The sequence below is a fragment of the Elephantulus edwardii genome, unplaced genomic scaffold, assembly GCF_000299155.1.
Source record: "Elephantulus edwardii isolate Elephantulus edwardi_28Jun2011 unplaced genomic scaffold, EleEdw1.0 scaffold00068, whole genome shotgun sequence".
NCBI classification, from domain to species: Eukaryota; Metazoa; Chordata; class Mammalia; order Macroscelidea; family Macroscelididae; genus Elephantulus; species Elephantulus edwardii.
The window spans coordinates 10,931,185-10,956,181 of NW_006399818.1; the positions used below are offsets into that span (position 1 = coordinate 10,931,185).

Genomic DNA, 24,997 nt, shown 5'->3' on the forward strand with positions numbered 1-24,997 from the left:
TCATATCCTTGAAGATGTATCATGGGGGTGTTGCAACCTAGAAGACACAAATTTGACTAACAAGTTATACGTACATGAGTCAAAAATTATGGAAGGACATTTCTACTCTGTTGTGTAGCGTCTCGATGAATTGGAATCAATTCAGCTATAGCAGGGCAGAAACAGTGACAATCTACCAAAAGAAGAAATGCTGGAAGGTTCTTTTTGGCCCTTTAACACTGTAAACGTGGTTTCCATTGTAAGTGAAGTTCTCAGAGTAACCTTCGGGAAAACAGTATGCACTTCCTTACCACGGTCCAAGCCAAATTCCAGAAGGAGGGCTACTGGAATTTGAAATCTTGCTGGATTAACTGGAGTAAGTCAACACTATTAAACCATTGCTCCAGCCAAAGATAGAGGTGTTTGCAGAGTTAATCAGGCTTCACCTTTAAGGATCTGTTTTGGCCACTTAGACACAACCCATCTCTTAGGAACCTAGACATCACTCTCTGGTAGAACTTTCTGGAAAGAAAGAAAGAAAGGTGCTCTGTCTACGTTATCCAATATGGTGGCCACCAGCCCAGTGTGGCTGTTGAGCACTTGAGACTTTTGACTGGGGAGTAATATGACTGAGGAACTGAAGATTTCATTTTCTTTAATTTTTATTCATTTTTACTTACCTACCCACATGTATATATAGCTCATGGTTCTCCGGTTGGCCAACAGGCCTCTACAAAGCAAATTTAAACCTCTTTTTTAAAATTAATTTTTATTATTTTTTTGTGCGTTTACCGTCAAATCGGATCTGACAGGTACCAAACCACTTACCTCTGGTATTGCAGTGCAGCTTCTTGCCACTAGGCCACCAAAGCTCCCTGAATTTAAGTCTCTTGTGCACATATGAACGCACACACAGAGCTCTGTTCAAACTCAGGGTCCCACGAAAGTCAAGCCAAAGAGGAAACTTGTTCAGCCCAGTTTTCCTGCATTCAGGTGTCAAGCCTGAGAAATGAGGCTTCCCACAAACCCACACCCACACCCACACCCACACCCACACCCAGTGCAGTGCACACACTCTGTGTACAGCATCAGAATGAAAGCCAGGCAAGATGCAAAGTGTGAGCACAGCACAGGACTGAGCCAGCCGGCTTGGCGAGTTTACCCTGACTTCCCTCCACCCACGGCCTCATAGAAAACCAGGAGTGGAACCAACAGGCCTCTGGAAGGCAGGCTTAGTCAGTCCCGGACTGGAGCTGCCCAATCAACCCACTAGTGCAACAACGCTGACACCACTCGGCTTAATCTGTGTTTCCACATCAGATCTCATAGATCAGTGCGTTACGGAGAAGAAAATGTCGTGAGAATAGAGGCTACGTAGGCAAGGCTTCCAAGGAGCTGACTGACTGCCAGGAAGGGTGGTGATGAAATTCATTGTGCCTTATTTGTATTTATGCTGTATCTAGAACTCTTATAAACATTTTCTCTGGTGTACCTCAGAAACGCCCTGTGAATCAGAAAGGGCAGGTTTCCTAACTTCCACTTAAGAAAGGGTAGAAAAAAAAATTATCATAGAAGTTAAAGTGACTTGACCACGGTCACACAGCAAGTAAATGTGTTAGTGCCATGACTCCTGTTACTTAATCCAATGCTTTCCCCGCACTTAATTATGCAGTCAGAGAACTTGCTTCCCTTCTTCCCCTGAGAGCTAATAGCAAGCTGCATATCTAAGAAAATAAGACCTCCTGCCTGGAACTTGCTCGAGGCGAGCATCAGAGGCGAGCCCGGAGGGTCAGGATGATCACAGACGTGCAGCTCGCCATCTTCGCCAACATGCTGGGTGTGTCGCTCTTCCTGCTTGTTGTTCTTGACCACTACGTGGCCGTCAACAATCCCAAGAAGCAAGAATGAGAGTGGCGCTTTCCCCCGCCCCAGGATTCCAGGACATAGTCTGAGGCAAGATGGAGGGTGTAAGGGGCCTTCACACTTCACTTCATCCCTTCTGTCCATCACAACATACAAAGCAACTACATCTGGATTTTTCCAAACAGCTTTTATTTCCTCAAAGTCTTCCTTACCCCTGTGGAACAAGAAGCTGCCACTGAATAGGGCCCAGTATTGGGGCTGATTTCTTTTCTACTCGCCCAATATAAAAATATAGATATATAATTTAAAAAAAAAGAAAGAAAATAAGACCTGAGATATTTTTCTCTCTAACAATATTTTCTTTTTATTTCCCATTTGATTGTCAGAGCACGCCTCCATTCAGGGGGTTTGTTGTGTGTCTCCCACGGCCTTGATCATTATTGTTATGTGCCATTGAATCATAGTGACCCTGTGTACAAAAGCTCTGAACCCTGCCCTATCCTGAGCCAATCTCATTGTCTCTGACACACCCACCCCCATTACCCCTGACGCTGAATCAGTCCATCTCATTCAGGATCTTCCTCTCCTGCGCTGTCCCTCCACCCTCCCGAGCATGACGTCCCTCTCCAAGGACTGGTCCCTCCTTGCAACATGCCCCAAATATTCCTTGATAGTAATCAAAGCTAATTGATTTAGGAGTTGAATCTTACTCATGAAAATTCTCTGTTAGAGTAGAACTGTGCTCCATGTAGTTAAAAAGATTGGATTTTGGGAATTAGGTCACCAGGCCTTTCTTATGAGGTACCTCTGATGGCCTTCTGCAACTCCAACCTTTTGGTTAACAGCTGATTGTGATAATTGTCTGCACCATGTAGGGACTCCTCTTCCACCCTAAGGGGTCAAAAATAATCATCAAGTCACATTGGAAGCATATCAGGAAAACTATATACTTATTCTTAGAGGGGTTCTGGTGGCCTACAGGTAAAGAGCTGTGCTGCCTGCCCGCACGGTTCAAATCCATCAGCTGCTCCTTGGAAGAAAAATGGACAGTCATCCTCCTATGTGACTTATAGCTTCTGAAAACCCGCTGGAGGGTCAGCTATGAATTGGTTCCAACTTAATGGCACATACTGACAGTAACATAATTGTTCTGATGGTATAAAACTGATTTCCTGTCTGCAGGGGTGTGCCTGCTGCAATGCTAGGAAATTCCTTCATAAACAACAATTCATGCCCATGAATGAGATTCTAATTTTCAGAAAAGGCTGCTCTTTAAAAATAGTTTCACCAGGTAGGGAGAATTCTAGGCAAGTTTGAGATACACAGCCCAGTGCCAAGGAATGACAATCATCAGTGTCCAGATACTCAGAAACCAGTCTGGCTCATAGCGACCCAGCAGGACAGAGTGGGGTTTCTAAGGTTATAATCTTTTAAAAAGATGTATTATTTATTTATACAATCATTCACTTTTACACAATTATTACTATGTATATATCGTTTCATGTGTGTTTTGTTTCATACAGTTATTTTTTTCATTGTGTTTCATACAGTTAAGTACTATTACTGTACTAAGATCTGTTACTTTTATCTCCCCATCTCTTCAAGTCCCCCTTGCACCTTTCATCACTCTCCCATCCCATCACCAGTCTCTCCTACCCGAGTGATTTCCTCTTCCTGCTTCCACACCCTTCTTCCCTTTCCCTTTTAAACAGTGTGTGTGTATGTATATATAGTATGGTAATTACAAGATATGTATATCTTATCCTGTTTGGTAATTGTAATTGCCATATACTGTCTTTATCTCAATTCTTCCCAGGTTGATCCTTTTGTGACTGAGTTATCTCACTCAAAATAATGCTCTCTATATTTTCCCATGTTGTGCTGTACTTTACTGGTAATTCAGGGTTCTTTAATGCTGCATAATGTTCTATTGGGTGAATAGAACACAGTTTTTGTATCCATTTGTTTGTTAATGGGCACTTGGATTGTTTCTATATTCTTGCTATTATGAATAATGTCATGAGCATAGGTATACATGTTTCTATTTGTGTCTCAGTTCTGACATCCTTGTGTATATTCCCACCAGTGGGATGGCTGGATCGTGCAGGATTTCTACATTAAATTTTTGAAGAAATACAAAATTGTCTTCCATGGTGGTTGTACCATTTTACAGTCCCACCGGCAGAGCATGAGAGTCTCAATCTCTCTGCATCCACTTCAGCATTTATTGCTTGCTGACCTGTTAAACTTTGCTACTGCTACTGGATTGAGATGGTATCTTGTTGTTTTGATTTCCAAGGCTGCAATCTTTATGGCAGTTGATTGCCCAGTCTTGCTACCATGGAACAGCAGGTGGATTCAAACCAATGACCTTTCATTTAAGAGTTGAGCACTTCAACCTGCACCAGCAAGGCTCCACGACCATCAGGAACACACCTATGTAGTTTGCCAACAGCTTTCTAAAGATTTCAATCTTTATGACAGTCATATGGAATAGGAACTGTGTTTGCTCCCTTTTTACTGATTGGGAAACCAAGGCACAACGTGCTTGAGTGGGGTTATACAGCTAATCAGTGGTGGAGTCAAGATCCAAATTCAGAATCCATGGCCCTGCCATCCATGCTCTTAACATTATACTGTAATGGGAGACCTGAGTGTATGGCCTGGTTCCAGCACCTCGTTAGCTGCAAGATCTTGGGCAAGTCATTTAACTCTTCTATCTAAAACGTCAGGACAAAGATAGTAATCTTGATGTAAAGATTGAGGTCAATAATTACATACACCTGCCATCTTAATGTAAAGATTAAGGAAATAATAGCACCTATCTGCTTGGAGCCCTCATAGCATAGTGGTTAAAGGATTATTTAGCAGCTATCTAAAGCCCAGTGGTTTGGAACCCAACGATCACTCTTTGAGAGTTCTACTCTGTTCTACATAGTTGTCATGAAGCAGAATCAAGTCTATGGCAGTTCTATGGGTTGAGTTGGGGTTTTGGTGGGGTTTTTGTTGTTGTTGTTGTTGTTAAAAAACACATAGCAAGATAGAACTCATATGTTTTTGATGGGGTTATAAAATTGTACAACCATTTTGGAAGGTAGATTGGCACTTCCTCAAAAACCTGAACATAGAAATTCCATATGACCCGGCTATTCCACTCCTTGGAACATACCCTGAGGAAATAAGTGGAGACATGTTCACCAGTGTTCATAGAAGCATTATTCACCATCACAAGAACATGGAAACAACCCTGATAGCCAACCACAATCAAATAGATTGAGAAACGGTGGTACATTCACACAGTGGAATACTTCAGCATGCAGGAACAATGATTTTGTAAATTATTATCTAACTTGGGAGGAACTGGAGTGCATTATGCTAAGTGAACTAATACAGTGCCACAAGGACAGATACTGCATAAAGCCATTGTTATAGAATGAGTGTGAGGATCCAGGGGTGAGGGGAAAGGTGGGAGCAGAGGGATGAGAATGTGGGGGGACATGGGGAATTAATCATGGGTTGTACTATTTGATGGGTGAGGGAATGAGAGAAATTGGAAGAATCTGGTCTGAAAAACAATGTATCCAAATTTTGTAAGTAAACTAGTATAATACAAAAGAAAAAAATTTTTCCCCATTGCACATTTCCTTCTCCCCTTCCTGGCTCTCCCCAAAATGCACCCCTTGTTCCAGATTATTATACATATAATTTCTAATCATATATTCCTTTTGGACAGTTCTTCCCCTCATCTGTTTGAATTCAGTGTTCATTATCTATCCACTCTTTTCTCATTCTCTCCCCAACCCCTCCCATCTGTCCTATTTTATAACAGCAGTGTTATGCAGTATTTGTCCTTTTGTAACTAAGATATTACACTCAGCGTAATGTCCTCCAGGCTCCTCCATGTTATGTAATATTTTATGGGTTCATTGTTTTTCTGTGCTGCATAGTATTCCATTGTTGTGACTAGCCCATAGTTTTCCATCCACTCATTTGATCCCATCCATCCAGTTGATGGGTTGGGTGGGTTTTTTTGTTTGTTTGTTTGTTTGTTTTTTTAACATAGCACCTTGCCCACAAATGCAATCAACCACCAGCAATGACTATTAAATTACTGTAACTGCTGTGGTTGAATACTACCAGATTATTTTCTACAATTGCCTACAATGAGTCAAGCCTCTGTTATTTTTGTGATGTTGCAGGTAAAATGAAACAAACAAACCCACCCCCACCCCCATCACATTGCAAAAATGTGATTCCCATACCCTTCTCCTTGTCCTGCTTTTCTTCCTAGGGAAAACCAAGACCAGAATTAACTTGGAAGAAGGACGGTATGGACATAGATAAGAATCAAATAAATATTCGCAACTCTGAGACTGATACAATCATATTTATCAGAAAAGCAGAGAGGAGCCACTCTGGGAAATATGATCTGCAAGTCAAAGTGGACAAATACGTGGAAAGCGCGTCCATTGACATCCAGATAGTGGGTAAGTTTGGAGGATGAAGCGTGGGCACTCCCGCAAAGCAATAATGTGACTAATTGTGCTTGTAATATAAAGGCAGGCATAAGAATGCCTGTTAGATTGGCTCACCATAAAATTCTGAATTAAAAAAAATAGATGAAATAAGATGAGTTAGCATGTCAAAATCTTTTTTTAATTGAATAAGATGATTAATCATGGGAAACCTAGGGGAATTATTAAAGAAATTATCAAATAACTGTCTGTATTTTTAGTGAAAACTAAACTGTTTTATATCCATATGCTTTCTTACTCTAAGTTTCTAAAAAACTGTAAAGACAAAGCTGTTTCTTATATTAAATAGTGTACAAAACTCTTCAAATGTTAGATATGGTTTAACATGTTTCTGACTATACCTAAAATTCACTGATAAAATGTTTTAAAGGAGAATGGAAATTGTGTTAAATGTAAAGAAGACATAGCTAACCAAAGTTAAGCGATTACCACCCCAAAGGCTATGTATCTGGGCAAGTCACTAAGAAGTTTAGTTGTTACTTCTGCCTGAAGTCAAGGGAATAGAGGAAGTATCCTCTCTGGACAGACCCTTCTCATGTGAACTGTTGTATATGTTTTGCAATGTTTTGAAATAAATTTAAGAGCAGGGCTAGGAAAAAACTTGGTTTCCGGTTATTTTTAACTTTTTTATTTCAGTAAAATTGCTGAATTCTTTAACCAACGGGACAACTTCCTATGGCAAGCTTCCTTTTGGGCAAAAGTTCCTGCTACTTAATTAAATTTTCTTTTTCCATTGGTTAAACCATTTTGGTTTTAAGTTGAGAGGAGTATTGAGTCAGCTTAGTGGCCTTGTATGTGTATTCTAGTGAAAGTTGATGGTCTGAGACGACTTCATAATGGGCTTCTGGGAGAACACCCTTCCTTTTGCAGAGACACTGAGCACAGCCACTATACTTCATTGATGGTACATGACAAGATGGGCTGTCTAAGTACTCTTTTTCTCTGGGGCACTGGGTGGAAACTGTGCCAAAGATATGAGACTCTCAGGAGATTGATTTGGGCCAGGGTTCCCCAGTGGCTAAGGGTCTCTCTCTTTTTCTTCTCATGCTATTGCTGAGGCTGGTGGTCCAAGGGGCTTTTATTCTTAGTAAAACACAGCTGTCACTGAGATGCTTTACCTTCAAGGCATCGCCACGTGAGCCATAGCAGAACTCTGCTCTGTAGTGTTTTCAGTGACTGACTTTTCAGAAGTTAGTATTCAGGCTTTTCTTCTAAGGCACCTTTCGGTGGATTTGAACATTCAGCTTTTCAGTTAGCAGTTGATTTCATGGATCATATGAACCACCCAGATATACCGTTTAATACAAGGAAAGGCATTTTAAAATTATCTTTGTGTACTGAGCTGCAGGTTGGGTTCTGTAGCATCACAGATTTTGTGATTTTGTACTCTTAGACCGTCCTGGCCCACCTCAGCTTGTGAAGATTGAAGATGTCTGGGGAGAGAATGTTGCCCTCACATGGACCCCACCAAAGGATGATGGGAATGCTGCCATCACAGGATATACCATCCAGAAGGCTGATAAGAAGAGTATGGTAAGATTTCTCTTGCTTTGGGCCCATAGCAGCCGCAAAGGGTTTTGCTTTCAAATAAGGGGAATCTCATTTTATCAGAGGTAAGTGGGTTCATGTGGTCTTAAGAACCCATAGGGGCTGTGAAGGACTAGCATGACATGTTGGAAAGCAAACGCCTTTGGGACCTCAGAGGGTTGTATTAGAATCCCAACATTACCACAGACACTTCACCTCTGAGTCCAGTTTTCCTCTTCAAGAAAATGGGAGCATAAATACCTACCTTGTTGGTTATAACTAGCTCAGTGCTCAATGTTATTCGATGAATTAATTTATACAGACATTATTTACTCATTCTGGATTCAGAATCAGGTTTACAATAAAATAACTTTTTCTTCTCATGACATAAATAGACAATGTGGATTTTTATCTCAGAAGAGAAAGGTGGGGGGCACTGCTTAGAAAGGAAAGATATTTTTAATTGTGTTTCACTCATGTGCAGCCCCCTCTTCCTCCACCCACCAAATTCTTCAGCCCTGTGATTTGCCCCCTCCACACCCTCAGTCCCGTCCCCTCCCCTTCCCTCTTTGCATATCTGTATGCATCTCAGTGGTTATCCTCCTGGTTTTTGGTGGAGTTGGGGTTTTTTATTGGTTTGCTTACAAAGTTGGTATACATTGTGTTTCACATTATTCTTCATTCATATTGTGTTTCGTACAATCAGTCTCATCATTTTGTTTTATAAAATTAATCACCTTTGAACCTTGCCTGTCATCTTTTCACCTGGATCCTTTCCATTTCCTTTCTTCCCTTCTCCACCCACTAAACTGTGAATCCCTGTGGTTTCAACCCTACCCATCCTCACCCCTCTGCTCCCACCCCTCCCCTCCTTGAGTTCCTATATATGTTTTACTAGTTATCTTTCTATTTTTACAATAATGGTCTTCTGCAGTGTTTGTCCTTATGAGACTGAGTTAGTTCACTCAGCATAATACTCTCCAGTCTTTCCCAAGTTATGTAGTGTTTTTCAAAATCGTTGCTCCTGAGTGCTGCATACTATTCTTTTGTATGAACATACCACAGTTTCTCAATCTAGTCATTTGTTGATGAACATTTAGGTTGTTTCTATGTTCTTGCTATTGTGAATAATGCTGCTGTGACTATCATGTACAAATCTTTGTTTGCATCTCAATTCTGTTTCCCTTCAAGTATATTACAAGCAGTGGTATAGCTGGATCATATGGAATCTCTATGGAATCTCTATGTTCAGCTTTTGAGGAAATGCTAAACCGCACTCCAGCGTGGTTGTACCATTTTACCATCCCACCAACAGTGTATGAGAGTCCTAATTTCTCCACACCCTCTCCAACATTTATTGCTTGCTGTCCTATTAAACTTTGTTACTGCTACTGGGGTGAGATGATATCTCATTGTGGTTTTGATTTTCATCTCTCTTAGTGCCAATGATATTGAGTATTTCTTAATATGTCTGTTGGCCACCTGAATGTTTTCCTTTGTGAAAGGTCTTTCCATATCTTTTCCCTATAGAAAGGAAAGAGTTTAAAGAGAGAAATATGTACAAAGATATTAGGGGGGGGGTAGGAGACCTATTGTGTGCAAGGCACAGTCCAGTTGGAATATGAATGATTGTCATTCTTGTCCTACAGATACCGAAACAGTCTTAGTGAAGATAAAGGGCTTGCTAGAAGTCATTAACTTTTAAATGGCAAAGTCTGACTCTTCAGAAGTCAGAATTCATCCATTATACCCTATTACTACTCTACCAGTACGTGAGTGAGTGAACTAATGAGTGCTTCAATATACAATGGTATATTTCATTCTCACAAGCAATAGTTAAACAGCATCTTTCATGATATTGCTAGGAACTCTTTAGTTGTTTCCACTAGTGGGGCTTTGTCCATGAAATCACAAAGGATTAGCAGAAGAAAGAAAAAGAGTTGAAAAGGGCTATCTAGATTAACAAGAAGACTCATCACCAAAGGGTTTAAAACTCCTCCTTTCGATAAGCTATTTCTAGCACCTCTTTTTTTCACTCACTGTATACTGAGCACCATCCTAGTGACTAGACCTTTAAGAAAAATGAAAAACCAGTCCTGTTCTTAAGGTCCTCACATTCTAGGCAAAAAGACATAAAACTGAAACAGAATGATTACACATACAGTAAATGTTGGAATAACAGTTTGCGTGTGGTGCTTAAGGAATAAGGTGAATGAGTAGCTACGTTTACCTTATATTTTTAAAAAATTCTCAAAATACTGAGATCATGGAGGCCCCTAAAACTTCCATAGCAAAGGTGTTTACCCTTATTAACTTTTTGTCAACAATTATGCTTTCTCAGTGAGCCATGTTAAATATATATGATGTTGTATGCATGTCTATATGATTTTCCTACTGGTTGTAAGAGAAATGTTGAAATTACTGTATTTCTTGGTGGACTGAAAGTAAAATAATGTACTCTGATTTCTCATTCATTTGAACATTCTGTATTTACTGAGCCCCTACTTCGTGCCAGGTTCTGTGAGAGGCATGAAAAGAATGAGGTAATCCTCACCATCATGAAATGTGAGAGATAGAGACAGTAAACAAATAATACCATATAAGGAGCAAGTGCTGTGAAAAAAAATTAACCAGGTTGATATAACTGTTGTTGTTGTTAGGTGTTGTAGAGCTGAGTACGACTCATAGCGACCATATGAACAACAGATCTGCACCCTCTCCTGCACCATCCTCACACTTTCTGACACACAAGAGACCATTGCAGCAGCCACCAGGTCAGTCTACCTGATCGAGGGTCTTTCTCTCCTTCACTGACCTTCCACCCTTCCCAGTATCTTGGCCTTCTCCAAGAAACAACCCCTCCTAGCAACATGCCCAAAGTATGTGAGGTGAAACCTCATCATTCTTGCCTCCAAAGATCACTCCTGCTGCACCCTCTCTAAGACATATATATATCTTTGTTCTCTTGATCGTCCAAGGGATATTCAGTGCTCTTTTCTAAATGCATCAATTCTTTTTCTGTCTTCCTTATTCATTATCCAGCACTCAGATGTATAGCAAGTAATCAGAAAGACCATGGCCTGACTCAGATGCACCTTAGTCCTCAAACTGACATCATTACTCTTCAATAATTTGGAGAGGTCTCTAACTGCAGATTTTCCCAGTGCAATGTATCTCCTTTTCCTGACTGCTGGTAACAAGAGTGTTAATTGTGGAAATGAATAATACCATTTAAGGGAGAAAGTGCTATGATGAAAAATTAACCACGTTGAGGTGATAGAAAGCAAAAAAACAAACAAACACAAAACTCTGAAAAACAACACCTCAGATTTATTGCCATTGAGTCAGAACTGACCCATAACTGATTCTCCAGGAGGTTTTCAGAAGATGTAAATCACAGGATAGGAGATTAAACATCTTTCTTCTGAGGAGCAATGCGTGGATTCAAACCACCTGCCTTTGCATTAGTAATGCAACTGTTAATCCAGTAGACTACCAGAGCTCCCTAAAGTGATAGATTGACCCCAAAACAATGAAGCTAGTTAGGGAGGAGGCTCTCTGAGAGGAAGGAATTTTTACAAGCAAAGCTTTTAAAGATGCTAAGTTAATAATAATAATAAGCAGATTTATTAGACAATATTAATTTTTATCTAGTGAATTAATTTCTTGCCCTCCATATAATATATAATTTGGTACTGTTTTGTATACTTTGTTATATGAAAGATAGACACAGACAGTCACAGTATAGTTATGAAGAAAATATAAAGGTAATAGATTATAGTTGTGTTATATAGTCAAGTGGAAAATACTCATGTCTGACCTTCCATTGGGTTTTCAGAGGCAATAAATTGCATGGGAGGAGATTGCCCATCTGTCTCCCATGAAGCAGCTAGTGGGTTTGAAACATACCTTTGCAAAGGTAGTGTAATTCCTTACTGTTAAGCCACCAGTATTCCTTAACAGATTATAGATAAAGTGAGATAGGTAGATAGGGTGAGATAGATGATAGATAGATAGATAGATAGATAGATAGATAGATAGATAGATAGATAATAGAGTGAATTTAACGTGAAAATTATTTAAAAATCAACTGACCACCTTCATCAAGTGGATGCCATTTCATGGGGACCCTCCGTTTGATTCCTGGGTACATATAGGAAGACAATAACCATTTTTCCTGAGATAGATTTGAACTGCTGACATTTCGGTTAACAGATCAATATGTAAGATAATATGCTACCAGGGTTCCTTCATCAAGTGAAAATATATTACAAAATTGTTGTTGTTCTATGCTATCAAGTTGCCTGCGACTCATAGCAATCCTACATACAACAGCTCTGAAGCCTGCCCTATTCTGAGCCAGTCTCACTGACTCTGGCACACCTACCCTATCCCCCATCGCCCCAGTCACTGTATCAGTTACTCATCTGGGGTCTTCTCCTGCACTGTCCCTCCACCCTACTGAGCATGATGTCCTTCACCAAGGACGGGTCAGTCTCTCCTGGCCACATGCCCAAAGTATGTGAGACAGAGCTTCAAAATCCTAGCTTCCAAAGAGAAATTTTATTTCATCCTCTTCAAGACAGAAGTATTTGTTTTCTTGGCAATCCATAGTATGTTCAAGACTCTTCTCCAGCACTGTAACTCAAAGGCATCAATTCTTCTTCTGTCATACTTGGTCATTGTGCGTCTCTCTGATGCATAGCAAGTAATTGTGAAGACCATAGCCGGGATCAGGGACACCTCAGTCTCTAGATTGACATCCTTACTTCTCAGTAATCTGACAGGTCCCTGAAAGCAGATTTACCTAATGCAATTCATCTCTTGATTTCTTGACTGCCGGTGCTAAGAGTGTTGATTGTGAAGCCAAGCAATCGGAAGCTGTTAACAACGTCAGTCTCTTCTCCATCTATCCTGGTGATGCCAGTTGGCCCAGTGGTAAGAATCTTTGTCTCCTTGATGTTTAGCTTCGATCCATATTGAAGACTACAGTCCTTGACCTTCTGCAGCAAGTGCTTTGGGTCTTCTTCAGTTTCCGAAAGCAAGTATAGTGTCATCAGCTTAACGTAGGTTGTTAATGAGTCGACATCCAATCCTGATGCCACATTCCTCTTCATAAAGCCCAGCTTCCCGAATGATCTGTTCTGCATATAGGTTGAAAAGGTTTGGGGACAGGATGCATCCCTGATTCACTCCCTTCCTGATTTTGAAACATGCAGTGTTTCCCTGCTCTGTTCTGAGGCCTGCTTCCTGGTCCAAGTATAGGTTTCACATAAACACAATCAAGTGTTCTGGGATTCCCATTCTCCTCTAACCACAATTTGTTGTGATCCACACTGTCAAATACCTTTGCATATTCAATGAAACACTGATAGATACTCCTCTTGTATTCTTTGCTTTCTGCCAAGATACACCTGACATTGGTGATAATGTCTCTAGTGCCACAACCTCTTCTAAGCCAAGCTTGCATTTCTGGTAGTTCCCTGTCAAGGTATTGTTCCAGTCATTTTTGGATAATCTTAAGCCGGATTTTGCCTGTATGTCATATAAGGGATATTGTATGATAATTTCCATACTCTGTCAGGTCATATTTTATTGGAATAGGAATAAATATGTATCTCTTCCTGTCAGTTGTCCAGGTAATTGTCCTCCAGATTTCTTGGCATAACCTGGTGAGAAAGTAGAGATCAGCATTTGTTTGTGGAAATATGTCAATTGATATTCCAGCAATTCCTGGAGCTTTATTTTTTGCCAAAACCTTCAGAGCAGCGTCAACTTCCACCTTCATCACCATTGCCTCTTAATCATTTGTTGTTTCTTGAAATTCTTGTGTCAACCAATTCTTTGTGGTACAGTGACTCTGTGTACTCCTTTCATCTTTTTTTAATGCTTCCTGAATCATTCAATATTCTACCTATAACATCCTTACGTATTGCAACTCGAGGCTTAAATTTGTTCTTTAGTTCCTTCAGCTTAAGAAATGCTGAGTGAGTTCAGCTTTTTTAATTTTCAGGCTCCAGCTCTTTTGCACATTTCATTATAATACTTTGCTTTGTCTTCCTGAGCTGTCCGTTGAAATCACCTATTCAGCTCCTTAATTTCTTGATTTCCACACACACACACACACACACACACACACACACTTTGCTTTGGCTTCTTGGCACTCTAGTGCAACATTCAGAGTCTCTTCTGACATCCAATTTGCTCTTTTCTTCTGTGTAATGACCTTTTGCTTTCTTCATGGATGATATTCTTGATATCCTCCTAAAACTTTTCTGGTCTTTGTTCATTAGTGTTCAATCCTTCAAACATGTTCCTGAGTTAGTTTTTAAGTTCAGATGGGACAGAGTCAGGTCAAATTTTGATTCCTGTGGATTGATTTGACCTTATTTAACTTTAATTTCAATTTGAATATTAGTTGTTGGTGGTTTGTTCCACAGTCAGCAACTGGCCTAGTTTTCACTGCTGACATTGAGCTTTTCCAACTATTCTTTCCACAGATATAATCATTCCAATTCCTGTGCATACTATCAAGTGAAATCCATATGTATAGCCTGTGTTTATATTTTTTATAAGAAGTATTTGCTAGAATAAATCATTGATTATACAGAATTCTACCATTCTATCCCCAGTCTCATTCCTGTCACCAATTCCATGTTTTCCAACTACTGATCCTTCTTCCTGGTTCCCAATTTTCACATTCTAGTCACCCATGATTATTAATGCATCTTGGTTGCCTGTTTGATCCATTTCTGACTGCAGAAGTTGGTAGAAAACATCTATTTCCTCCTCTTGGCTCTGGCTGTTATTACATAAATTTGAATGATAATTGTATTAATTAACAGGTCTTTTTTTGTATGTATATGGATATTATCCTGTCAGTCATATCATTGTATTTCAGGATGCATCTAAAAACGGCCCTTTTAACCATAAAAGCAGCCCCCCCTTTTTTTTTCTCCTCACCTTTTCATCCCTGGTGTAGATTGTATGATCATAGTAAGCAAACTAAATTTGCGTTGGTGTTATTTTCAATATAAAATGCTAATTGTTGAGGTGGTATTTTCTTTCAGCTCATGAAGGATCCCTGTTTGTATACAAGGTGTTTTCTTTCTGTTAATGAAGGATCTCTGAGCCAGTTGGAAATTTTGTGGACTTTTTTTAAATTTATTAATATTTTCAATGAAAATTTACAGAGACTTTGGGTTTCCATTCATTCATTGTTGCACATTTCTCCCCTTCCAACACCCCTCTCTTGTACACTACCCTCTTGGAAAAGTAAGAGAAAAATTCTTTCATTGTTTTACAAACCCTCCCCCAGGTCCACTCCACTATGCAGCCTTTGCTGTGGACTCCTGTCATGACAAAAATACCTAATTGCATATCCCTTTTGAACATTTTCTCCCTCATCTGTTTCAATGCAGTATACATTATTGAACCCATCTTTCTCAGTCTCCCCACCCCCCAACTCTGATGTCAGTCCTGGCACCATGCAGTATTTGTCCTTTTGCGACTGAGATACTTCACTCAGTATAATGTCCCCCAGAGTCACCCATTTTGAATAATATTGCATGAATTCCTTATTTTTCATTGCGGAATAGTATTCCATTGTGTGACTATACCACAGTTTCTCTATCCATTCGTTTGTCGATGGGCACTTAGGTTGTTTTCAACTCTTTGCTATTGTGAACAAAGCTAGGATAAACATGGGTGTGCATATATCTGCTTGGATGCCAGTTATGGTCTCTTTGGGGTATATTCCCAGTAGTGGAATTGCTGAGTCAAATGGTATCTCTATTTGCAACTTTTTGAGAAAGTGCCATACTGCCTTCCACAGTGGTTGCACCATTTTACACTCCCACCAGCAGTGAATAAGTGTTCCAGTTTCTCCACAACCTCGCCAGCATTTGTTGCTTGAGAAATTTTGTGGACTTCTTATGTGCTTTTCCCCTCCCCTCAGGAGTGGTTCACTGTCATCGAGCATTACCACCGAACCAATGCCACCATTACTGAGCTGGTCATAGGGAACGAGTACTATTTCCGGGTCTTTGCTGAGAACATGTGTGGCCTCAGCGAGGATGCCACGATGACTAAGGAGAGCGCTGTGATCGCCAAGGACGGTGAGTACACTGGGCGGGAAATGCTGGTTCTCAGGGCCTGCGTGTATAAGTGCAGAGGGTGAAAAGGAGCTAGAATAAGCACACCTTCCAGAGGCAGCCAGAGTGTTCCAGGAAATCGACCATTTTCTGAGGAAGAATGTTCAAAAGTACAATAAACACTTTTTTTAGCCTCTGAATTTTATTTTTTTATTTTATTGTTGCACACTTTCCTCCCTGCCCACTCCTCCCCACCCAGTTCGCTTTTCTCTTTGACAAGTTAAAAAAAAAAAGAAAAATTTCATTGTTATATGATCCCCCACCCCCACCCCCAGTCCACTCCACCATGCAGGTTTCATTCTGAACTCCTGTCATGACAATAATACCTAATCATATAGTCCTCCTAAACAGTTCTCTCCCTGATCTGTTTCAATGCAACATGTTATTTAACCCTTCTTAGTTTCCCTAAACACATTTTTTAAGTGACAGTCAAAATATTCCAATAAATTCTTTTCTGAAGAAAACTTTCCAAGTTACACTATATACTTGTTGCAGCTCTAGGAAAGCAATCTTTCATTCAAACTTTTGAGAAGTTGGTCAGAAAACGGCTACACTGACAGAGATGGGGGAAACGGGCATTGACTTCTTAGGCTTCTGTTCCTTCTATACACATGGAACTTTTTCACAATTAAAGCAGCAGCTGGCTTCCAGCCCTAACACTTCCATTCATCATAAACCACTCACTATAAAGCACTACCTTGTTTCTTACACACTGGAATACATTTCTGACCAGATGTTGGTCATTGAATGTTTCTCTGTATTTCTTTGATTTTTCACTTGACTTCAAGCACTGGCTGTGCTGCATGAGACCAGTGGGTCATTTGCTCCTGTTTGTACATGTTTTTGTAAGCTCAGGAAGCATTTAATGGTGATTAAATGATGCCAAGGATAATACACTTTGAGACCAACTTGTGGATCTTTTCATTTTTGTTTTTAAGGTAAAATCTACAAAAACCCAGTGTATGATGACTTCGACTTCACCGAGGCGCCCATGTTCACCCAGCCTTTGGTTAACACCTACGCTGTAGCTGGTTACAATGCCACCCTCAACTGCAGCGTCAGAGGGAACCCAAAGGTACCATGGCTTTTTATCAAATTCATTAACCTTGGGAATCCAACCCAAACTCCTCCTTTGTATCCTCCATGTTATGATTGTTAAGTAAGAATATAAACCGAGTTGTCAGTTACTGTGCCATAGTGTTTAAAGCATTCAGCTGCTAGCCAGAGTGTTGGTCCACCAACTACCCTTCGGGAGAAAGAAGTGGCATTCTGCCTTCAGTAAGATTTAAGACCTCAGAAACCCTATAGAGACTGTTCTTCCCCATCCTATAAGGCCATCATGAGTTGAAACTTACTTGACAGCAGCAGTGGTTTTGGGTTTTCATATTTTTTTTTAGGGAGTATGAATTAAGTGCTCAGCTGCTATCTGAAAGGTTAATGTCTTGGACCCACCCAGAGGTACCACAAAATAAAGGGCTGGTAATCTGTTGGAAGCAGGAGTGGCATCCACTTCTTAAAGAACATGCTTCCGGAAACTCTGTGAACTTTAATAAATGTCAATAGTTGTCGAGGAGTTTCAGGCCTTTTTGTTCATAGGGTCGTTATGAGTCATGCTTGACTTGAAAGCAGTCAATAACAACAACAACAGCAATCTGTTGCCAGGAGCTCCCAGCCATGAAGAACCAGTTCTACTATGGAGCTCAGTTCTGCTTTGACATATGTGGGATCACCCTAAGTTTGAATTAACTCCATGGCAACTGGTTTGAGGATAAGTTAACATCATGGAGCAAAAGATTAAATTGAAATACACAACTGAATCGGTTTCCAAAGCTTGCCTGGAGCTGTCTTCTGAACAAATCAGCCTTTCTTCGTCCCTGGAGGACTGCCCCTTTGTGTTCTTGCCAAGTACAAAGTAGAATTTAATTCAAGAGGAGCACACTCGAATAGATGTGCATTCTTCTTAGATCTTTTTCTTGCCAAGCCAGGCTTAAAATGCTGTCATTGGCTCGGAAGAACTACTAATATGCTAAATCTAAGTATGCTTTGACCTAACTTTCTTCCATCTCAATATCAGCCCAAAATAACCTGGATGAAAAACAAAGTCGCTATTGTGGATGACCCGCGATACAGGATGTTCAGCAACCAGGGCGTCTGCACTCTGGAGATCCGCAAGCCCAGCCCCTATGACGGAGGCACCTACTGCTGTAAAGCAGTCAACGACCTGGGCACGGTGGAGATGGAGTGCAAGCTGGAGGTGAAAGGTACGCACCGTTGTACAGGTTAAACGTAAGGAAAATCACTGTGTCCTCACTGCACAGTCCAAATTGTTTGCAGAAAGTACGGAAAAGGAAGAAAGGTTTACATTCTGCATTCATTCTGTTTGTTGAAGGCCACTTAATTATGTAAGCCAGCTTCATGAGTATTTTCTTGTTATCCATTGCAAGTCTTGTTGACTAAAGGAATATTCCTTCCAGTGGAATACTAGATGCAGCATGATGAGAATGAGTAACACCAAAGGGAAGTGACTTTCGTGCCATAGTTACTGTAACAGGATCTGAGAGCAAAAAGCTCATTGCAACTATGGAATTCACGCTAAGTTTTAAATCGTTTACTGTTTGTGAAACGTCAATATATGCATGAATAAGTTTGCTAATTGAGTACTTAATGTTACGCATATAGGATATAGCAACCCATATTATACATAATTCTAAAATCTACCTGTTTATGGTCTATATTTTGCTTACATTTATTTTCAGAGGTGTTTCACATAATTTAGAATGAGAAAGCACATGAAGATTTATGTGGTAGAAACATCCTAACAAATCATCCATCTTAAACCATTTTTAAAAATTAATTTTAATGAACATTTACAGAGATTTTTGATTTCCATTCATTCATTGTTACATTTTTCTCCCTGCCCACCACTCCCCCCAAGTTCGCTCTTTTCTGTGAAAAGTAAAAGAAAAATTCTTTCATTGGTATACAATCCCCCCACTCCCGAGTACCCTTTTCTTGATTGACTCTAATTTTTATTTTGGATTTTTCCCCTTGACATTCAAAACCTTCTTTGGAATATTGTGAAAACTTTGATACCTGCCAGGGTAGTGGTGATGAGGTAGTAGGTGACAGGATTCTGATGTGCTTTCTCTTGTTATTAATGGGTTATGTTGTCTGGTTACTGTATTATGTTGTAATTCTGTGATAATCAAAGTTTTTCTTTTTCCTACTACTCTGTATGAAGAAAGTATCTCAAAATCTGAAAGGCTATGACTTTGCCCATACAAAAAAACTCTACTATATTTAGCTATTTTGGAAAATCACAGTAAATATTCAGAGTGTTTATGTTAAGAATTGTTTTCACTCCTTAGTACAAATATAGCGGAGAAACATCTTTCAAGGAAATAATTTTCTTTTGTAACTTTTAAAATACAGTATTCTTCTACTTACACTGAGTGAATTCCTCATAACTGAGGAAAATTACTTTTCTGGCTTTTAGTCCTCAAATATAAAGCATGTAATGTTCTTAGAAACGTCTTAAACCTTACTACTGAGATGATGTTTGCAACACCCCAAGCTGCATTATTAGCTTGAAATGCAGCTTAAGATCATAGTTGCAAATGCACTAAGTATCTGGACTTCATTCTTATTTATTCCAAAGTATTGTTGATGTTGCTATTTCAGTATGCCCCAAACAAAAACGAACCCAAAAGACCCCAAACAGTACTACATTTATAAAAACTCTGAAGATAACTGAATGTTGAATGTTGCTCATGATATTTTCATAAACAGTTCCAGCAGTTTCAACAGGGGCAAGGAGGGGTGCCAAAATCGTGAATGATGTTGTGTATGTAGATGATATGGTTTTATAGTTTGTAATTTAAGTTAGTTATATGAATTAAGTATCCTAATACATTTTTATATGGTATTATCATTATAAGGTACCATTATAATGTAGCTACTATATTTTTTATAATATTTTGGCAAAAAGCTTTTGGTCCTAGAAATATTGTTTATCGTCTGATAATAGGTCACTTGAATCAATTTAAATTGTGAGAGGAAAAAAAAAGGTAAGAATGTCAACTGAGAATAAATAAACACTGGTACAAATATTCTAATTCTGCAGTGATTTATCAAGGAGTAAATACCCCTGGACAACCAGTCTTCTTGGAGGGGCAGCAACAGGTTTAAAAAGTTCATATCCCACTGGTTATTTCTACTTTCTGTTCCATTCCTCTTACATGAAAACGCACTTTGCATGTAAAGCTTGTCTTTCTCATGTGCTTTTAATGGTATTTCTTAGTGGCTCATGGCATACCGTGTTTATGCCATGGACAAGGAAGGCCAAATTATTCAAGGATATAAAGTATCTTAGGAACAAAGTCAGAATATGAAATACTCTACTACGAGTCCCAGTATAAAGCCATTTTTGAGGAAGACCTTATTGTTTATATGTAAACTATCAAAATTGGAGGATGAATGATATTTCTTTAATATGTTTATTTTCCAAGTGTAGAGTCTCTATTGAAGATAGTTTTCAGTGTAGTTTCTTTAGAATTGTGAACTCAAGAAACTGAGCATTTTAAAAATTGTTATGTCTTAGAAGTATTCTGGGCTTTTTTTTTTTTTTGTGGGAACAGGATCCAAATAAAAATATATCCCTTTTTTTTTTTAAAGCCTTCACTTTTGGAGTTTATAATTCCAAAGTAATTGGTAGCATATTTGTAATTCATCTACTGGTTGCATCTTTTGGACATTTTCATAGAACTGAAATTATTTCACCTATATAAGAGCCTAACTGAATTAGCAGAAACTCTTGGGCTCTATTACAAAATGCATAAAGCTAGAAATTAGTCCTGCCATATGTTTAGGGAGCCCTGGTGGCATAGTGCATTACAATGGGGCACTGCTAGCTCAAAGATCAGCAGTTCAAATCCACCAGCCACTCTGTGGGAGAAGGTGAACAGTCTACTCCCGGCCTCAGAAACCCCATAGAGCATCTCCATGAATCAAACCAACTCGGTGGCAGTAGTTTTATTTTATTTTCTTTTTTCATGATGTATGCATGATTCACACTCCCATTTGGAAGAGCAAATTAAGAGTTCTTTGGGGCTAGTTAAGAAACCAAATATAAACTCTAGTGAAGTAGATCTCAACCTGAGTTTATAATGTTTGATCTCTGAATCTTCAGAGATGATGTCAGCTTTCAAAGGATGACTCAGAGATCTCTTTAGAGTTTTCTAGAATTTATATTAATCACCGTGTAGCCTAAGTTTGTCTAGGCCTTATGTTTCTTTAGGTCAGTTATACAGAATCAGTTCAGAATACAGTACAAGAGAATACACTAGTTCAATATTTAGGTCTACTTGATAATTTTGCCTTTTAGAATTTCAACATATATATATGTCCACTAATGCTTTGTCTGTTGTCCATGTTTTTCTTTTGTTGAAAAACACAATATATATATGTTGTAGGTTTTCTCTTTCTCAAGCTAATAGTTTGGAAGCTCTTACCACAAATACTCATTGTACAATCAAATTGGCTCTGCCACCTGCTCAGACACAGTGGTAGAAACCAATTTCTTGTGGTTGTGCATATTAATCAATCATTGACCTATTAATGATCCTTTGGAGTGACTGGATTCACCCTGCCCTTCATTCCGTGCGCTTCTCTTTTTCCTACATCCTTCACATGACTAAGGATTAATGAAACCTCCTCATCATAATCATGACCATAATTTTATCCCACAAATACTCCACCTTGGTGTTTGCCTTTGTATTAATGCTTACAACTTCTCTCTTTCTCTCCCTCTCTCCCTCTCTCCTTCTCTCCCTTAGTTGTAGCACAGTAAGGACTTTTGAATGTATAGTGTCATCTAAGGTAAGCTTTCATATGGTTTTGGCATATGAAGCTTATGACTGTCATAAGCCATACAAAGCCTGTGGAGTATGGCATGATTTTCATTATGGAATCCAATGAAAATAGACGATTGTGAAATCACTAACTCGATAGGTTTAACTTGTCTTTCAGCATCTTGACATTAAGAGCTTGTGCTTCTTCCTCACGACAATCTCCCGTTGACATGACTCCACGTTGATGAATGCACGTTTATGAGTTCACGTTTATGAGGGCATGAATGAACGCACTTAACATAGGTGGAATTGCATGACCCCCTCCCCACGCACTGTGACGCCTTTGCATCAAGGAATGGACATGTACATAAATGGCATCATTTCTACCAACATGTGACTTGGATTTTTTTTTTTAAAAGGAGAATGACGTTCTCAAATTTGCATTAGAGATGTTTTGAGAATGTTCAAGTGGCATGCTGTTTCTGTCTGTACGTGAATTTATCAGCAAGGGTTCTCTTAAAGGACCATGAATTTGTGTGGATGGCTTCATGGGTTTATTTAAAGAGAACTTTTATTTTTCAAGTATAATTCCATATAATGTGGAAGGTAAGTATAAAGCTTCAGTAGGCATTTCTCTTGCCTGTCAGAAAAGATTGGATAGGTCTTCCTATTTTTAACAAAATACTTCCAATTTTTTTTCACTTTGGAGAATGCCTTGAAGGTGTAATCACCAGAGTTCAAGGTGCATTCCATTTGCTCTCCTCTGTGTTTGGATTAGAACTCTCTGTGCTTAATTAAAAAACATTAACAAACCGGAAACAGATCTTCCCACTGATCCATAATGTAGTCTGCATTCATTCTGCCATTGACTCAGAACACTTCAGTCATCTATACAAGAAACACAAAACCTTTGCAGCCTTTAAGGACTTTAAATCAAGCTTGAACAACAGTGTAACAGTCGGGTAGAGAAACAAAACTGCTATGGGTCTGCTGGGAACTTGCTTTCCTTCTAGATGCCAAGTGCTTGAAATGCTAAATGTACTAAAACCAGGAAGAGATTTCCAAGCAGGCACTGAATGAATCTTTGCAGCTAACTGAATATGATTAGTCACGTTTCCAGGCAGCTAAGCAAAAAGTGTTATTTCAGCGATTCTGTTTCACCCCATGTGGTCAGTTTTGACATTTTTCTTTCTTTTCCTTTCTGTCCTCCAGGTGGGCTTTCCTTCTGCAGGCTCCTCTTGCAAGGTGTGCCTCCTAACATAATTGATTCCTATTTGCGAGATTTACAGTCCAGCAATCCTGAGGAATACTAAGAGCCTGGTCGCTGCCTCACTGCTTGCCACTGCGTTGAAATCTGGTTGCACTGAGAGAGCATATTCTGTGTTTCCAGGCACCCAAGTGTGGTTGTTTTCTTTCCTCTTGCTGTTGGGAAAAAAAAATGTTTGCACAGATTGCTTCATTAAAAAATGCAAACAAAATCTCACATGAAGTCACTGCTTTGGTTGTTGTGTTTGTTTAGACACTGGACTTTTTAGAAAATAAGACTAGAGTAAGTGAAAGCAGTTACTTACGTTTAAAGTGTGAATCTATAAATGCATTTTTCTCCTGTAGTGAAAAAGCAGCACAATGTATTAGGTTAGGTTCTCGAACAATGAAAAACTAAGAACGTTAAAAGAGATTTATTTCAAGGAAATGATTCATGAACCTGAGGATGCAAGTCGCAGGTGTAGATCAGACTTCAAGAGAGGTATCAGAGGAGGAAACGTCCCAGGTGTCAGCAGGCAGGCAGGATCTCAGGCTGCTGGCTCGGAAGTTACGGGCTTCAGAGGCTGGTATATCCAAACATCTTTACGCCAGAGCCCAAACAGAAATATCCAGAACGTCTGAGGAAACCTATCCTTAATCTGATTTATAGCTGACCCCACACCTCAGAGGATTTTCAGAGGCTATAAAATGCGTGGGAGAAGATTGCCCTTCAAGGAGGGAAAAAAACCCTTGGTAGCCCAACTACCATTGCCATGGGAAAGTCTGCTGTTAGGGACCTCTCCAAAGTACTGAAGAGCAATGGTGTCTCTCTGGAGACTAAGGTGCGTCTGATACAGGCCATGGTCTTCACAATCACTTGTTATGCATCAGAGAGTTGGACAATGACCAAGGAGGATAGAAGGAGAATTGATGCCTTTGAGCTGTGGTGCTGGAGAAGAGTATTGAGAATACCATGGACTGCTAGGAAAACAAACAGATTCGTCCTGGAAAGGGTTAAACCGGGTGGCTCCTTGGAGGCAAGGATTCTGAGGCTCTGTCTAACATACTTTGGACATGTTGTGAGGAGAGACCGGTCCTTGGAGAAGGACATCATGCTTGGGAGGGTGGAGGGACAGCGCAGGAGAGGAAGGCCCTCTATGAGGTGGATTGATTCAGTGACTGGGATAGTTGGGGTGGGAGTGTCGGAGACAGTGCAATTGGCACAGGACAGAGCAGAGTTTAGGGCTGTTGTACATAGGAGTCGCAAGCGACTCGACGGCACATAACAACAACAACAACAACAGCCCAACTACTTACACACTAGACCACCAGAGTTTCCTTAGCCTTAATCAGATAAAGCTAATCAATATCTTTACAGATCCACATGTAATGCTGCATTATTGTCACTGCAGAGACTAGAATTTACAACCTGAAAATTTTATTGTTGTCAGGTGCCATCAAGTTAGATGGGACCCATAGTGACCCAGTGAACAACAGATCTGAACACTGTCCTATCTTGTGCCTTCCTCACACTTCTTGACACATTAAAGCCCATTGTGACAGTCATCTTGTCAATCCACCCAGTCAAGGGTCTTCCTTTCCTTCCCAACCCTCTACCCTTCTGAGAATCATGTCCCTCTCAACAAAAAAAAAAAAAGAAAAGAAAACACCTCTCCTAGCAACGTGCCCAAGTATGTGAGGCAAAGCCTCATCATTTTTGCCTCAAAGAGCACTCTGGCTGCACCCTCTCCAAGACATATCTGTTTGTTCTTTGGGCAGCCTAAGGGATGTTCAGCGCTCTTCTCTAACACCATAGTCCACAGGCATCAGTTCTTCTGTCCCCCGT

At 39.8% G+C, this 24,997-nt stretch overlaps 2 protein-coding genes across 6 annotated transcripts in view; both read left to right on the plus strand.

Annotated features, from left to right (window-relative positions):
• Window positions 1–23,399, plus strand: part of MYBPC1 (myosin binding protein C, slow type) — a 133,315-nt gene extending 109,916 nt beyond the window's left edge. For 3 of the 5 annotated variants that reach the window (XM_006888534.1, XM_006888535.1, XM_006888537.1), the window contains 7 exons: window positions 6,134–6,329; window positions 7,771–7,910; window positions 15,862–16,021; window positions 16,996–17,132; window positions 18,132–18,318; window positions 21,892–21,934; window positions 23,119–23,399. In XM_006888534.1, the coding sequence (XP_006888596.1) occupies window positions 6,134–6,329; window positions 7,771–7,910; window positions 15,862–16,021; window positions 16,996–17,132; window positions 18,132–18,318; window positions 21,892–21,905 (834 nt within the window). In that variant the 3' untranslated portion in view covers window positions 21,906–21,934; window positions 23,119–23,399. Of the gene's footprint in view, window positions 1–6,133; window positions 6,330–7,770; window positions 7,911–15,861; window positions 16,022–16,995; window positions 17,133–18,131; window positions 18,319–20,180; window positions 20,240–21,891; window positions 21,935–23,118 lie in introns of all 5 variants that reach the window. The other 2 variants (XM_006888533.1, XM_006888536.1) reach the window with 2 other exon arrangements.
• On the plus strand, window positions 1,774–1,887 carry LOC102850162 (dolichyl-diphosphooligosaccharide--protein glycosyltransferase subunit 4-like). Its single transcript, XM_006888532.1, has one exon. The coding sequence runs from the start codon at window positions 1,774–1,776 to the stop codon at window positions 1,885–1,887; it is 114 nt and encodes a 37-aa protein (XP_006888594.1).
• Window positions 23,400–24,997: the final 1,598 nt, after the last annotated feature.

Coding starts and splice junctions, on each gene's coding strand:
- LOC102850162 (XM_006888532.1), top strand. CDS start 1,774: ATGATCACAGACGTGCAGCTCGCCATCTTCGCCAACATGCTGGGTGTG.